Raw genomic sequence first — 18,186 nt, 5'->3', positions numbered from 1 at the left:
GAGGAGCTCAAGTAGGCTGCAGAAGGCACCGCGATTTCTCTGCCTTTTAGTGGAAGAGGTTCATTCTTCAAGATATTTTGGAAGTGGCACATTTTAATTCTCAAGGGCGGACGCTTCATGAATTCTTCAACAATTAATAAGCACAGGGCAGCGTGCTAGGCTTTGGGAGAACAATGGTGGGCGAAAGCAGACGCTGTTCCTGCAGTGGTGGAACTTGTGGTCTAGCTGGGGGCACGCGTTAATCAAGTCATCACGCAAAACGTGCCAGATTATAATTGGGGTGAGTACAGGGAACATTTGTCCTGTGTTACCCAGCCTTCAGCTGCTGAAAATACTCAACCTGCCTTTTACATCGCTTTTTGTACACGCCAGCCATCCCCCTTTACTAAACACTAAAGTGTTTAGTATTCCCGCCCAAATATGGGAAATTTCTGCTGTATTGAAGAGACAGTGTAAGCATCACCTCTTTGATCTCGTCTTTAACTCCCTTAGTCTTTTCGTCAGTTCTTCTGTATCACCTCAACGAACTATGATATTGCAAGCACGCAATACAGTGTCTGGCACAGAGTAAGTGTTCAATGAAGATTTGTTTAATGAATAAGTATTGAAATAGCAGTATTTGATTATCTGTTTCAGGTGCTCCATAAACGGAGTGAATGAATAATGCATAAGGCTGCGAACATCCTTAAGGGAGATAACCTGAACTGGAATGGATTTTAGGAATCATGAATTCCAATTCCAGTATCTTCATTGTATACATGTGGAAACAAAGACTTTGGAAGGTTACATTAGCAAATAGAGCACAGAAACCTGGGATAGGGCTCTCACACCAGGCCCTCACATTCAGCTGTTATCAGTCCTTTGCTAATTAAATGTGAATGAGTTTCAGACCTTTTCCAGAGCATAGGCTAAGCTGGGTGGATGAAAGAAACCAAGAGCTCAGATGAAAGTGTTTGAAGAAGAGGGTGGTAATAAGGGAAAAATCAGTCAAATTTGTCTTTAGAAGTATTTCTAGGACTACAAGTGTGAAAGGACTGCCCTGCAATCTTAGAGTAATTCAGGGTTTAAGTTTTCAGACATTACATATGATAGGTTCATATTCATTATATATGTTAGGTATTATGACACCTTCAAATGTGGGTAGTTGAAAGCTGAACTTTTGATAAGTTGCTAAAATTAATGGCGACATACAAGTTCTTTGCAGAAAGTGCAGTGTCATTAGGTTATGAAAAATAGAACAATTTTTTAGAAAAATGGTATTTTGAACTAAATATTTTTAAAGTGTTAAAAGTTATCTTAAGCATTTAAAAACCTTTACAAGATTTTAGGAAATACAATTTAAAGAATAAAAAAGGTGTGGGTAAAAGTTTTATGTTCTGATGGTAAGCCCAGAATTCATTTTTGAATGTAAATTTTAATAGGTTTTGTCATTCACATATTAACTGCTTATTAATTGTAGCAGAATGCTACATGCTGTAGTAGATCCAAAGGTGAATTAGCCACAGTCTCTTCTAATCAGGTAGAAAAGAAGACATGCATACAGATTATACTAAAATACAAGGCAGTGTGTGAGGTAAACCCAGCTCTGTGAGAGATCAGAGGGGTGAGAGATCATCTCTGGATTTTGTTCTGGAAATATTGCTTAAAGAATGTTGCATCTAAGCTGAGACTGTGATTAGATCCATGCTTTAAATGTATTAAATTTACATTATATGTAAGCATTAAGTTTTACTTAGGCACGTGAATCTCAATTTTTCTGTTCATTTTTATTGCTAATTATTTGAGAATTTGTAGTCATACTTAACAAAATGCGTATACTGTGATAGAGAAGGTAGAAAAATATTTTGGATATTTTTAATGGAATGATCACATTGCTCTAATATTATTTGGTTTATACTATACATTTCCTAACTATTTAAAAGTTGCAATAACCAGTGCATATTCAGAGAGTGTATTGTAACATTCTCAGATCTTTTTGATGAACAGTTCAGAAGTTAGTTCTTCCATTCCAGCAGCTCCCATAGTGTAATCTTCCATAGCCTAATCTTGGAATTATTTGCCATTTGTTGAGGAAATTGTTTTCTTAAAAATTTGTATTGCTGTGATTTCCCTGGTGGTCCAGTGGTTGGGACTCATCACTTCCACTGCAGGGGGCGTGGGTTTGATCCCTGTTTGGGGAACTAAGATCCTGCATGCCGCGCGGCCAAAAAAAAAGAAAAAAAAATTTTTATTGCTGGAAAGACAGATTAATGCTTTATTATATCATAAGCCTATGCCAGTTAAAAAGAAAAAGAGTCCCCAGAGAAAATGCACAAATATTAAATAACATTTAACCATTATTTTTGTGGCAACTATAATGTATTATCAACTTGAATCTTTATTACCTTATTGTGATGCCTGCTCAGGAGTTAGCACACTACACATAATGAGAGCCAACAGGGTGTTTTCTTTTCTTTTTTTTTTTTTTTAAGAATACCCTTTTTGCCTTATTCTAAGCCTCTTATAGGATTTTCTTACTGTAGAGGTAGGGGTTTATGAATGACACACTAGGTGATATTAGGATACTTTCTTCAGGGCATGAGTTCAGGTTGTTTAAGGTATTCTACCACCAGATTAGCTTAAACTGATCTCAATTTCTTCTGGACTTGCAGCAATAATAATAGCTAACATTGAGAGTAGTTATTATGTTCCAGTACTGTTATAAGCTCTTGACATTTAACCCTATGAGGAAGGACTATGATAATCTCTAATTTAGGAAACTGAGGCACATGGAGTTTAAACGAGGTCTTAAGACTAGTAAATGGTAGAACTAGATTTGAACCCAGACAGTCTGGCTTTGGAATTCACAGTATACTATAGCTAACTACTACTATATTGGCTTTCAAATATTCCCTTAATAGGTCTTTTCATTTCCAGTCTCTGCTGTACATTTGATTCAGCATCATCAGATAAATCTTCCTAGAATACCATTTCCCTCATCCCACACCCTTGCTCAAAATGCTTCAATGACTCTCCATTACTGTCGAGATAAAGTTCACAACATACATGGCCCTCCCACAGTTTTGCCTCAAAGCAACCTTTCTCGCCATACTTTTCATTACCTCCCTACTAAAATCTTCCATTATGACTTAAATGCTCTACCACTCTTTATTCTCCAAATGTTGCCTTGCGATTTCCTCCTCTCTTTCTTTGCTCATCTTTTCAGTGTTCTCATAATTCCTTATGTAAGAAAGTTGCAAATCACTACAGACATCTTTTTGGCTAACAAATTCTCACACAAGTCCATAATGGGACCTGTATGAGGCTGTTTGAAAAGCTATTATTGATAGCAGGGTGTTGGAGACAACCTGGATGTCCATCCCTGGAAGAGCAGATCAATAAATGTCATGGGTGAACAGCATGGAATTTAGGAGCATAAAGTGACCATACAGCTTAGTTTGCTTAGTACAGTCTTGTTGAACTTGTTATTCTAGTGTAATTATTAATAGCAACCCTTTTACCTTTATGATTTAGATGATAAAGTATATGGTCATCTTAACTACGCAATAATTGGAATGGATCTTAAAAGCAATGTGCTTAGGAACAAAAGTAAAAAAATGAGATATGTAATACAATATGTGCAACAATACAACAGCACACATTTTGTAAGAACATATACAAACAAAATAATGTGCATTAAATACAGAAGAACAATTGCTTATGGAGGAGCAAAGAATGGGATGAGGCTTGGAGATTAGAAGAAATAGGAGAAGTATCAATACTTTCCATGGACCAATAATGATAATGTGCCAGGAACTGAGGAGAATGATTAACTGTTTGCATCTGAGGTTCAATTAAAAATAAGGAAAACAAAACAAAAAACAAAACAAATAAGCAGACAAAAAAAGACCATATACGTCTCTAACTTAAAGTCCTTTAAAAGCTTCCCAACATCTATAGGCTCAAGTTTATATTCCTTATGACCTGACTCCTGCATACAGCTTAAGCTTTACCTCCTACCACACTCTCACTGCTACTATGTATGGCGTAGCCTTGTATGTGTACACAACATATGTACAATAGATGTAAATATTAGGCTAAGAGCTAAAGCCTTTATTGTATAGCAACTGAGAGCTGACTAGAAAAAAAATTTATGTGGGTTGTGTTTCAAAAAGCTTCACCATCAAAGCTACAATTATCATTGTATCAATAATTAATATAAAAATAATTGTATCTACCAGGTTCCTCCTTAACCTGGTACAGGCTATGCTTTTTCTTGCTGTCTTTCCTTTACACATGTTGTTTTCTTCTATGCTTTCTAGAGAATTCTTACTCATCATTTAAGACTTTTTTTTTTTTTTTTTGGCCATGCGGGAGCTTAATTTCCTGAACAGAGATCCATCCCGTGTCCCCTGAATTGGAACCTCGGAGTCTTAACCATTGGACCACCAGGGAATTCCAAGACTAATTTTAAATGTCACCTTAAAAGCCTTTCCTTGTCTCCTCAGACAGGATGAAGAACTTCCTCTTTTGCATTTCCGTGCTTCACATCTCTATTTATACTTACTGCTTTCCCTCCATTAAGTGTATAAACCCCATTAAGGCTGGATCCAAGCTGTTATTTTTTAAATCCCTAGAATCTAGGTCAGTATTTGAGAAAATATGTTTCTAAACGCAGTGTCAGCATACAAAATAGTAGCCTTTAATGATGAATTGCAATGTCTTTTGTACTGCTCTGGTCATCAGCACAGGTTTGTTTTTTGTTTTTTTTTAAAGTAACATTTAAAAACTGAAATATTTGATATATGGCTTTTGTGAACTTAAGCTAATAATTAAATGCGTATTTGCCTTTCATCCCAGTGTCACAGACTAGGCTATGATAACTGAATTTGTCAAAGAAGTAGTTTTTTTTTTTTTTTTTTAATGCTCAGAAGAAGTAATAATAGTTAAAATAATTTGATATGAGAGTAATAATGGGAAGATGTATTCTTGGTGTTAAAAGTGATCAACCTATTTAGATAATTTAATATACCTCACAGAAACTCCTTGAACTACTTTTAGGTACAAAAAAAGAAGGATTATTTTTAGGTGTGAGAAAGAAAATAGAAAAGATGAAGCATAGTTGCCATCTGCTTTCATTTCTGTCAGAAACCACTTACTCTGAAACCAGTAAGTTATAGATTCTTTTTGAAACTAAGCTCTGTATCTATTTAAAGACACAAAAATCCTAAACGTGATTTGGAAGTAAAATATACAACTTATACTGAAATATGAGATAAGCATATGAACCCTTGTAAGCTTTTAATTAAAAATGACTAGGTTTGGTAGTTTTAATTACAAAATGAAGAATTTAATGAAATTGTGACACTACTTTCTCTTCCAAACTCTAATCCAACTAAATACTGCACAATTATTTTTTAAACATTATTTTAACCCCTTTTTGTTTTTTCTTGTCGTGAGGAACCTTGTAGACACAATTATACGTATAACTGTTGATTCAGTGATAATTATACTTTGATGGTGAAGGTCTTTTGAAACACAGTTCATGTAATTTTTTTCTCTTTAGTCAACCCTCATTCTCTACAGTATAAAGCCCTTAGTTCTTATCCTAATATTCATGGCCTGCCTTTATCTGGCCCCAACTTATTTTTCTAGCTGCTGTCCTACTACTTTCGTTGAGGAACTCTACATTGTAGTTAAACTAAAATGCACATTGTTCTTTTTCTCTTTTTAAGATTTCCTTCCCTTGGCCTTTACTTATGCTGCCCCAAATCTCAATTCTTAGATGGCCTTCAAGGCCCAGCTAAAATCATATCTTCTCAAGGCTGTATTCTCTGATATGCTTCCTTCCTTTGACATCTAATAGCCCTTTAACTCTTCCTATGTTAGGATTTTTTTTTTAAATGGAAGTATAGTTGATTTACATTATTGTGTTAGTTTCATGTATACAGCAAAGTGATTCAGTTATTTTTTTCAGATTATATTCCATTATATGTTAGTACAAGATGTTGAATATAATTCCCTGTACCATGCAGTAAATCCTTATTGCTTATCTATTTTATTTATAGTCGTTTGTATCTGTTAATCCCATACTACTAATTTGTCCCTCTCTCCCTCTCCCCTTTGGTAACCATAAGCTTGCTTTCTATGTCTGTGAGTCTGTTTCTGTTTTGTATATAGATTCATTTGTATTATTTTTTAGATTCTACATACAAGTGATGTCATATAGTATTTGTATGTCTCTGTCTGACTCACTTCACTATGTGTAACATTCTCTAGGTCCATCCATGTTGCTGCAAATGGTAATATTTCATTCTTTTTTTTATAGCTGAGTAATATTCCATTGTGGGTATATATATATACACACACACACACACACACACACCACACATCTTCTTAAGCCAGTTGTCTGCTGATGGGCACCTGGGTTGTTTCCGTGTCTTGGCTATTGTAAGTAGTGCTGGTATGAACATTGGGGTGCATGTATCTTTTCAAATTAGAGTGTTCATCTTTTCTGGGTATATACCCAGGAGTGGGATTGCTGGATCATATGGTAGCTCTATTTTTAGTTTTTTTAGGAACCTCCATACTGTTTTCCACGGTGGCTACACCAATTTACATTCCTACCTACAGTGTTCCCTTTTCTCCACACCCTCTCCAGCATTTATTATTTGTAAACTTTTTGATGGTAGCCATTCTGACTGGTGTGAGGTGACACCTAATTGTGGTTTTGATTTTTGTTTCTCTAATAATTAGCAATGTTGAGAATCCTTTCATATGCCTGTTGGCCATCTGTATGTATTCTTTGGAAAAATGTGTATGTAGGTCCTATTTTGGGATTTTAAAACATTTTCTCCATTGTGTTGAGACTATTTATATACTTGTTTTATATTTTCTGCCAGATATATCACCATTCATCTCTGTAACCTTTATAATATCTGATACAGTTACATAGTAAGTACCGATAAATAGCTAATCAAATAATGAGAGTTAAATTGAGTTCTCTTAAATTTCAATAAGGTATTAGAAGTTAGTAAAAATAACTTAAGAATTTAATGAGTCTGAAAATGTGACATTGATCTATATCTATTTTTTTTTTAATTAATTAATTTATTTATTTTTGGCTGTGTTGGATCTTCGTTTCTGTGCGAGGGCTTTCTCTATTTGCGGCAAGCGGGGGCCACTCTTCATCGCGGTGCGCGGGCCTCTCACTATCGCGGCCTCTCTTGTTGCCAAGCACAGGCTCCAGACGCGCAGGCTCAGTAGTTGTGGCTCACCGGCCCAGTTGCTCCGCGGCATGTGGGATCTTCCCAGACCAGGGCTTGAACCCGTGTCCCCTACATTGGCAGGCGGATTCTCAACCACTGCACCACCAGGGAAGCCCTATTTTTGATATTAAGAGATAACTTAGACTTTATGCTAGGAGCAAAGGGGAACCATTGGAGGGTTTTAAACAGGACAAGATTAGAGGATTGACGGGAAGAGGTAAGATTATAGGAAGTTAGTGTGAGGCTGTTACGGTCATCTAGGTGAAGAATTTTAGTGTCTAAACTAGGGCCCTGGGAACAAAAATATAAGAAGTACACAGATTAACAGCTATTTAAGAGATGGTATTATAGGACTCAGTGTCTGATTAAGGATGAGGAGGTGAGGAGTTAAAGTGACTCACAGGTCTTCTTGGACAACTGAGTGGATGATGGTACCCTCCACTAAGAAAACTCAGGAGGAAAGAGGTTAGCAGGGGTCAGGAAATGGGAAAATAAGTCTTGGACATGGTGCATTTGAGATGTCTGTGAAGGGGTTTAAGTGTCTAATCTCTTCTAGACGGTAGGATATATGGTTCTGAAGCTTGGGGGGAGAATATGAACTAGAGCAAGAGATTTGGGTGTCTTCCACGTTTAGTTGGAACATGAGACTATATTTGCTATTTAACTAAAAAACAAAATATGGTTTGGAGTTGTTTTTACGTAAGTAGCTAGTGTGCATGAATTAGTTGAACAGAAGGGATATTACTACCTGCCTGCCACTACAGTTATAAGACTGTCATCAAGGGTGAAATTTAAAAGGTTTGGATTAATAAATGAGCTATATGCAATTAAGTATGTAATTTTAAACCTATTCAAGTTTAAGACCTCTAAACTTACCCTGTAAAACTAAGCCATGAAAAATTACTAAAAACAACAATTACAAAATATACATCTGAATAAAGATTTCCTGTGTGCTCAACTCACATTTTTATCATGTTCAAAAGTTTTAGACCCTGTCTGGGCTTTCTCCACTTGCTGTTGTCAATAACATTGAATATTTGGGGAGATACTAATTATGAATCAGGCACTCTGCTAGGTGTCTTAAGTATATTATCTTATTTAATTCTCACAATATATCTATGATAAGGGTGCCATTATTATCCTCTTCACAGATGAGGCTCAGAGATGTGAAGTAATTTGCCTGAGGTTATATAACTGGTTGTTAAACCCAAGTCTGTCTCAATCTGAAGTTATTTTTTTTAAACTATTTTATTATACTGTCTCTTAGTCTACATTTTATCACAATGAAAAACTTATGCCCAGAGACATATGCATTTCTGTTTCAATACGTATTGAAAAAACTTGAACCCTCAGATTTTATAGACTAAGATTACTCAGAGATATGGTATCAATTTCAACCAATATAATGGCAGAAAAATAGGATAATCAGGAGGCATCAGCCATATTGCATCTCTCCAGTTTTATTTTAGGGCCTGGAAAAGCATGAATTGAGTAGATTTGTTCAGAGTACAGGCAAATATAGTCATAAAGTGTAATTAGAGGATATCATTCAGAGATTGATCTATTGTTCCTTCATTGATTATTTTTGGGCAGGTTTATTCTGTTTTGTTTTTTTTTTCTTCTATGATTTTGGTAAAATTGTTTACTCACTGTAAATTTATTTATTTCAACTTATTTTTGTTTACACTGATTGCCGTATCAGAGCATTACTTCACATTGTGATTACTAACTATACAATTAATGTTCTATTATGCAATATTTAAAGTAACAGTGAATACATTACTTGTTTCCTTTCATATAAGTATAAATCACTGATAATATTGTGATGTTATATTTGAAAATTTGTTTCTTGTTGCTAAAGAGCTGAATTGAATGAAGATATTTAATAATCAAGTATAATATAGTTATCTATATAAAATCATTACGGTCATATCATATAATAATGCTAAGTTTACATCCATGTACTATTTTAATTTTGCACAGCACACAGCACTGTACTAGGTGCTTAAGGGTAAGTGTGTTGAAACATATGAAATATATGGTCTCTGGACTCACACTGCCGTACTGAACTTTCATTTCCTTCAATAGTCATGTTTTCTCTCAACTCCAAATTGTCAATGTTTTACTTATTCCTAGACCATAGTCCTCCCATTTTTGCCCGACTTCTACTCATCTTTCAATCTCAGCGTAGATATTACTTCCTCTGGGAACCTTTCCTTGACCCTGCCTACCTCTCTCCCAACATCTGTGCTCCTATCGCACTTTGTAATTGTCATCATGTAAACCCATTTGATCAAGGGTCTTACCTATTTTGTTCACATGTATTCCTGCCACATAGAGTTGATGCCAATAGATGCTTGTTGAGAGAAAGAAAAAATGAATGATCATTTGAATTAAGGGCCAGGTAAGCAGCATTGGTCTTGCAGACCACATATACACATTTGCTATAATGGCAACATTATTTCAGTATCATAAAGAGAAAATAAATTTAAAATTTATTTAAAAATTTTTTAAATAAAAATATGTGGTTGCCTCCAATTATATGAGGAAATTATGAGCCAAAAACATAGCTATATTAATTTCCTATTGGTGCTGTAATAAACATTGGTGCTATAAAAAAGTTAGCTGGGAAGAATCAATTATTGCACACATTTGGGGCCAAAGCAACTTATTTGAAACTCTGAGAGAAATCAAAAGAATTATATAATAGTCTTGAAAGAATGCATCAGATACTTAAAAAAATTTTTTTGGATATTCCTCACCATGGATTTATGCTTTCTCCTTGTTATTGGGGAAAACAGACTTAGTATGGCACTTACATATGATGTAAAAACTGAGTAAAAGAGGAACAAGAAAAATTTTATTTTCTTAACCATTTTCCTAACTGAGTCTTTATAATTCCCTTTTGGTACTTCCTTATATCCTTTTAATGGGGTGCCAATTGCTACTGCTCTTTATGAACCTCTCTCTGCATCTAGAAAGTGTTTATTTATTTTTACTTTTTTTTAAACATCTTTATTGGAGTATAATTGCTTTACAATGTGTATTAGTTTCTGCTGTATAACAAAGTGAATCAGCTATATGTATACATATATCCCCATATCCCCTCCCTCTTGTGTCTCCCTCCCACCCTCCCTATCCCACCCCTCTAGGTGGTCACAAAGCACAGAGCTGATCTCCCTGTGCTATGTGGCTGCTTCCCACTAGCTATCTATTTTACATTTGGTAGTGTATATATGTCCATGCCACTCTCTCACTTCTTCCCTGCTTACCCTTCCCCCTCTCCCATTCCCAAGTCCATTCTCTACGTCTGCGTCTTTATTCCTGTCCTGCCCCTAGGTTCATCAGAACTATTTTATTTTTAGATTCCATATATATGTGTCAGCATATGGTATTTGTTTTTCTCTTTCTGACTTACTTCACTCTGTATGACAGACTCTAGGTCCATCCACCTCACTACAAATAACTCAATTTCGTTTCTTTCTTTTTATGGCTGAGTAATATTCCATTGTATATATATGTGCCACATCTTCTTTATCCATTCATCTGTCAATGGACACTTAGGTTGCTTGCATGCCATGGGTATTGTAAATAGTGCTGCAATGAACATTGTGGTACATGACTCTTTTTTTTTTAAATATTTTTTTGAATTTTATTTTATTTATTTTTTTATACAGCAGGGTCTTATTAGTTATCCATTTTATACATATTAATGTATATATGTCAATCCCAATCTCCCAATTCATCACACAACCCCCCCCCCGGGCCCCCCCTCCCGCCACTTTCCCCCCTTGGTGTCCATATGTTTGTTCTCTTCATCTGTGTCTCAATTTCTGCCCTGCAAACCGGTTCATCTGTACCATTTTTCTAGGTTCCACATATATGCGTTAATATACGATATTTGTTTTTCTCTTTCTGACTGACTTCACTCTGTATGACAGTCTCTAGATCCATCCACATCTCTACAAATGACCCAATTTCGTTCCTTTTTATGGCTGAGTAATATTCCATTGTATATATGTACCACAACTTCTTTATCCGTTCGTCTGTCGATGGACATTTAGGTTGCTTCCAATAGTGCTGCAGTGAACATTGGGGTGCATGTGTCTTTTTGAATTATGGTTTTCTCTGGGTATATGCCCAGTAGTGGGATTGCTGGATCATATGGTAATTCTATTTTTAGTTTTTTAAGGAACCTCCATACTGTTCTCCATAGTGGCTGTGTCAATTTACATTCCCACCAACAGTGCAAGAGGGTTCCCTTTTCTCCACACCCTCTCCAGCATTTGTCGTTTGTAGATTTTCTGATGATGCCCATTCTGACTGGTGTGAGGTGATACCTCATTGTAGTTTTGATTTCCATTTCTCTAATAATTAGTGATGTTGAGCAGCTTTCCTTGTGCTTCTTGGCCATCTGTATGTCTTCTTTGGTACATGACTCTTTTTGAATTATGGTTTTCTCAGGGTATATGCCAGGAGTGGGATTGCTGGGTCATATGGTAGTTCTAATTTTTTAGTTTTTAAAGGAACCTCCATACTATTCTCCATAGTGGCTGTATCAATTTACATTCCCACCAGCAGTGCAAGAGGGTTCCCTTTTCTCCCCACCCTCTCCAGCATTTATTGTTTGTAGATTTTTTGATGATGGCCATTCTGACCGGTGTGAGGTGATACCTCATTGTAGTTTTGATTTCCATTTCTCTAATGATTAGTGATGTTGAGCATCCTTTCATGTGTGTGTTGGCAATCTGTATATCTTCTTTGGAGAAATGTCTATTTAGGTCTTCTGCCCATTTTTGGATTGGGTTGTTTGTTTTTTTGATATTGAGCTGTATGAGCTGCTTGTATATTTTGGAGATTAATCCTATGTCAGTTGCTTTGTTTGCAAATATTTTTTCCCATTCTGAGGGTTGTCTTTTCATCTTTTTATGGTTTCCTTTGCTGTGCAAAAGCTTTTAAGTTTCATCAGGTCCCATTTGTTTATTTTTGTTTTTATTAGAAAGTGTTAATTTATTTTTTATTTTATTTTTAAAATATTTATTTATTTATTTATTTGGTTGCACTGGGTCTTAGTTGCGGCTCGCTGGCTCCTTACTTATGGCACGTGGGCTCCTTAGTTGTGGCATGTGAACTCTTAGTTGCAGCATGCATATGGGATCTAGTTCCCTGACCAGGGATTGAACCCGGATGCCCTGCACTGGGAGCGCAGAGTCTTAACCACTGCGCCACCAGGGAAGTCCCTAGAAAGTGTTAATTTAGTATGAGATAAATTGTACACATATGAAGAAGAGTGATAAAAATTGAAAGTAATATGCCAACTTGTGTAAAATGATATAAAGAGATATAAGATGAATTTATTAGCAATGAAGAAACAGTAATGGAGTGAACAGAATGGGATGACATCAAGCAGGGAAGACTTACTAAAATTAGTTTAAAAAATTTTAGGAGTTTTGATAAAGATTGGCAGGAAAAAATGAAATTTATGGTGAGGAAATAACAGAGTAAAAAAGATTCTGAAACAGGAGTTAGCAAATCATATATAGGAAAAGGAAAGCAGACATATTTGACTAGAGCAGAGGCCTCCCTTGAAAATAAATTAGAATTTCCTTAAAGCAGCAAGGGACCAGACCACTGGAGTTAATGGATTGGAAGGAGTATATTGTTGTTTGAGGGGTTTCCTGGAAACTTTGTTTATTATTGTGTCTCAAAAATTATCATGAAATCTAAACCGTTGTTTTTCAAATGAATTTTTGGAGATAGGCTGTTTGTAAATTAGGACCAGCCCAGAAGGTAGTGTGGTGAGAGGGAAGAGTTCTGTATAATGGTCAAATGACTAATATGTAGTATCCCAAATAGCAATTCTGTGAAAAGCCACTGCAGGTGCAAGTTTATTTAAAAACAAACTACAACACAGGTGCAATTCTCCTTATAAACATTTAACCACAGAACACTACCCTGAAAGTCTATGTGGAAAGCCATTGGGAAAGAAAGATAATTCAGTTTTTTGTTTGTTTTAATTTTTAAAAGACTTGAGGATGAAGTTTCTTTCTCATAGTTTGAATTCTTTTTAAATTTAGTTTTTGCCTCCTGATATCTAAATATAAATTTTACATATGCCGTGATTGGAGGCAGATCAATACTTGAAGAAATTCTGTATGCAAGAACCAAAATGTTTAGGGTTAAAAAATGTCAGTTAGAAGAAATTTCTCCATACAGATGTGAAAAAAATACTATTGATGACTTTTGGTTTTGTGGGAAGTGAAAGAGACTAGAAGTTAGGAGGCTTAATGCTCTGCTGTTAGCTTTAGAATGACTAAGATTGATTCAAAAATTGAAAATAGATTCTAAACTTGTACAATTTAAGTGGGAAAAGAAGTTACTCTTATCAATATAAAGAAGTGCATGGTGTCATTACTATGGTTTTCCCCTTCATCATTTTGCTGTAGCTCCAGGGTCCTTTTTTGTTTGTTTGTTTTTTGCTATTGTCCTGGGCAGGCCAAGCTCTTTCCTATCTTAGGCCTTGTACTTGCTGTTTCCTTTCTTCTTGGGATAGTGTTTGCCTGAGTCTATGGAAGGCAGAATAATGTCCCCTCAAAAATGTTCATGCCCTAGTCCCTAGCACCTGGAATCTGTTACCCATTACATAGCAAAAGAGACTTTCAAATGTGATTAAAGGTATGGGCCTTACAATGGGGAGATTATCCTCAATTATCTGGCTGGGCCCAATGGAATCACCTGAGCCCCTAAAAGCAGAGAACTTTCCCTAGCTGGAAGCAGGAGAGATATGGCAAAAGCCCAGGTTAGAGACATTTGAAGCATGAGAAGGACTTGAACCACTGTTGCTAACTTTGAAGATCAAGGGGGCCACTAGTCAGGGAGTGTTGTCAGCATCTAGAAGCTGAGAACAAACTTCAGCTGAGAGCAGGCAAGGGAATGGGGACCTCAGCTTTAAAAGTGCAAGGGACTGAATTCAACCAACAACTTGAATGAACTTGGCAGTAGATTCTCTACCAGAGCCTCAAGATAAGTTAAGACTCAGACTGGCTGACACCTAGGTTTCCACATTGTGAAATCAGAGCAGAGGAATTAGCTTACCCAGACTTCTGACTTACAGACCTGTGAGATAATTCATTTGTGTTGTTTTAAGCCACTCAATTTATGATAATTTGTTATAGCAGCATAGAAAGCTAGTTCAGGCTTCTTCACACTTGCTCCTGTTTCAGCTTAGATGTTACCTCTTCAGAGAGCCCTTTCCAGAGTATGTCTTCTAAAGTAGGCTACATCAACCCTACCCCAGATGCTCTCTGTCACACTACAGTTGTCCTTTGGTATCCGTGGGGGATTGGTTCCAGGACCCCCTGGGGATACCAAAATCTGTGGATGCTCAAGTCCCTTATAAAAAATGGGATTTATATAAAATGGGTCTGCAGATTGCGGATGTGGAACCTGTAGATGTGGAGGGCCGACTGTACTTTGTTTATCTGCTTCATTGCATTTATTGCAAACTGTGATTGTTTTATTTATTTTTCTCATCTGTCTTCTCCACTAGAGTATAATCTCTGGGAAGGCAGGGACAGGTTAGTCATGGTCAGCTGTATCTTAGCACCAAGGATACAACATATTAAATACATATTAGGTTGGCAACATACGTTTTTTGAAAAGTAATTTTTGATATATAGGCATAGCTTGTTTTATTACACTTTGCTTTATTGTGTTTTCTACAAATTAAAGGTTTGTGGTAACCTGCATTTGAGCAAGTCTATTGGTGCCAACAACGTTTGCTCATTTTATGTTTTTGTGTCACATTTTGATAATTCTTTGACTATTTCGAACTCTCCACCAGCAAAATTACAACTTGCTGAAGGCTCAAATGATGGTTAGTATTTTTTTTTTTTTAGCATAAAGTACTTTTGAAAAAAAATTTTTTTTGACTGCACCACATGGCATGTGGGATCTTAGTTCCCTGACCAGGGATCGAACCCATGCTCATCTTAACCACTGGACCACCAGGAAGTCCCTAAAGTACTTTTAAATTAAGGTTAGTACTTTTTTTTTTTAGACATAATGTTATTGCACACTAAATAGACTAAAGTATAGTATAAACATAACTTTTATATGCACTGGGAAACCAAAACATTCATATGACTCACTTTATTGCAGTATTCACTTTATTGCAGTGGTCTGGGACCAACCCTGCAATATCTCCGACGTATGCCTATAATAGTAAATGAAATAACTCCAAATGGGGTAGTAGAGACTTTGTGACAAACCAGAGTATATCGACATTATGGAATATTACATAACTACTTCAAAGGTTAACATGTGTTCTATATCAATTTTTGGAAATTGGCATATAAAATATACAAGTGACAAAGAGGAACACAAAATAGTTTGCACAAATGTATGATCATGTAAGATGCATTTATATAGACTTTTAAAGATTAGAAATTAATTTTGGAAATAAAGTTTAGTATTCTTAATTCTGCCCTTAATTCTAAGCATTTGCTTAACCTGTAATAATATGCAAAATGTGAGGCCATCATTTAATTCTTAATCTACAAAATAGATCCAGGGTTAAGATTCTGAAAGGGAAGGGATAGGCATGCACTGTTTGGAGTGCTAATTGGTCTTTCTTTGATACTGACTCAATTATCTTTAATTTATTATGAATATATAAGTTGTAAAGGATAATATAACAAACACCCATATACTACTACTTGATTCAAGAAATAAAGCATTACAAATCCAATTGTAATTGCTTGTTTACTTCTTACATTATTAAGCATATCTTTAAAAATTTTTTGATAATGATTCTCAATAAGTTACATTTACTTTTGTGGAATTGGAAAGAGAGTGTTCTACAGGTGTTTTGGAAAGTCCAGAGCAACCCAGCCAGGAAGGATCTCCCCTTCCAGGGGAGAAATAGATTACCAGTAGATCAAGGGCTTTAGCTTGCATTTGTCATAGAAAAACTCCCTCTTTAATCTTTGTGAGTAACTTTACCTACAATGGATTTGTGGAACTTTGAATGACTATAGGATGTTTTGGGGCTTCTAGGATGTTTAAAATTAAATTGGTAACAATTATATATTTATTATACTATTTATAAATACACAAAGAATTTTCCACTTTTTTTTTGGCTGCGTCTGGTTGCAGCACGCGGGATCTTTGTTGAGGCATGCGGGCTCTCTCGTTGAGGAGTGGGAGCTGAGTAGCTGTGTGGTGTGGGCTTAGTTGCCCCAAAGCACGTGGGATCTTAGTTCCCCGACCAGGGATGGAACCCGCATCCCCTGCGTTGGAAGGTGGATGCTTTACCACTGGACCACCAGGGAAGTCCCCAGAATTTTCCACTTTTGAATGCTTTATCTTGCTTCACTTCTCTTGGAGATCATTTTTGCAGTTAATGATTCTTGGATCTTTCCTCCAGTGCTAATATGATCTTCCCTCAGTTTATTTTCCTATGTTAATTCAAAAATTACTTTTGTATTGTCTAGTGTCTCAAAGGTATAGAAAGTAGGTATATAGTATATAGAGAGAAGGTGTAAAGGCTTTGTTTCTGATGACTCTAACATATTTTAGAAGTTATTTTTTGGAGCTGATTTGGGCAATACTATTTATTACCAAAACCTGTTTTTCATATAAAGTTCAAGGGCAAATTGGAGCAATGAATTGTTACACTAAATGCAGAATTTAATCCATTAGAAGGAAAATCAAGAGTGTTCAGCTACTTCTTGGATTTAAAGCCAAGAAGGTTATTAAAAAATATCGTCCTTTTAAGTGTTTAACTGGCAAAATGCCAGGATATCAAGGCTCCTTTTATATTATGGAAGACTTTCAAGGAGAGAAATCACATGATATTAAAGATAGAGGCTAAGGAGAGATTGATTACTTATGATAAGTATTCATGCTCTCCTTATGGATGAAATGGAGAATTACAGTCTGTGTGATAGTATGGTATTAACTTGATAGTATGGGTTAACTTGAAATGAACTACTATACCCAAAATGTGCTTATTAATGAATTGTTGTTAGCTTGGAGGTGGGACTTTAGATGTATGCCATAGAAGTCTATCTTCAGCACTATGCCACTGTACATTTTTATTAGTGACTTAAATGAGGATTCTGATGGCATGTATATTAAGTTTGTAGATGCTGTGGAGCTAAGAGAAATAACTAATGTGCTAGGTTTCAAAATCTGGACTCAAAAAGAATCTAATAGGTTGTAATGTTGGTCTGAGTTTAGTAAGAGAAAACTTAGGGACCAATGCTAAATCTCATACCCAAATCCCAACTGTTCAAGTATTAAATGTGAGGAAGTTATTACTTTACAGAAACACTTATTTTTTTTTTCCAACAAAAGGTTCACATATTTATTACTGAGCTACACAGTGAGCAGTGGTGAGGAAAGATCGAGAAAAGAGGAGAGAGCATCAAACACAGGCAGCTGTTCCAGACACTAATGATGTTCTGATGCGGTAAGATACAGTTGACCTTGATAGCATAAATGTGTACCACTTCATATGTGAGGCTCCTTATAGACCCAGCTTGGTTCTTCTCCGATGTCTTCTCCTGGAGTTGTACCTGATTTTATTACCAGTTTTTATTCGAATCCACTGGGGAATGGGACAATTCTGCTTTTGTTTCTTGGCCAGGAATCTCTTGATCCTGAAAGTCTTGTGAGAAGACATGGCGAGGAGCAAATCCAAACACACATAGGATGGCGGACAAGAGAAAAGACTAGAAACACTTATTTTTTGAAAGAAGATTTTAGTTGACTGACAAGTAATAGAAGCCAATAGAGTAACACAGTTGTCAAAAAAGAGATACTATAATCTTAAGTATCATTTATTGAAAAATGTTATATTCCTGCTGTGTTTTGTACTTGGTCAAATAACACTTGGACAGTTGTATACATATCTGGACATTACACTTTAAAAAGT

At 35.8% G+C, this 18,186-nt stretch overlaps 2 protein-coding genes across 2 annotated transcripts in view; one reads left to right on the top strand and one right to left on the bottom strand.

Annotated features, from left to right (window-relative positions):
- The window catches only part of JCHAIN (joining chain of multimeric IgA and IgM), a 47,582-nt gene that overhangs the window by 12,759 nt on the left and 16,637 nt on the right, over positions 1 to 18,186 (top strand). The gene's annotated exons all lie outside the window — the stretch shown is intronic.
- Positions 17,776 to 17,934, bottom strand: LOC133092208 (large ribosomal subunit protein eL39-like). The gene has a single exon (XM_061191440.1). It carries the CDS (start codon positions 17,932 to 17,934, stop codon positions 17,779 to 17,781), a length of 156 nt encoding a protein of 51 aa, XP_061047423.1. The 3' UTR covers positions 17,776 to 17,778.

The sequence above is a fragment of the Eubalaena glacialis genome, chromosome 5, assembly GCF_028564815.1.
Source record: "Eubalaena glacialis isolate mEubGla1 chromosome 5, mEubGla1.1.hap2.+ XY, whole genome shotgun sequence".
NCBI lineage: Eukaryota > Metazoa > Chordata > Mammalia > Artiodactyla > Balaenidae > Eubalaena > Eubalaena glacialis.
This window is presented reverse-complemented; position numbering and strand designations above follow the sequence as displayed.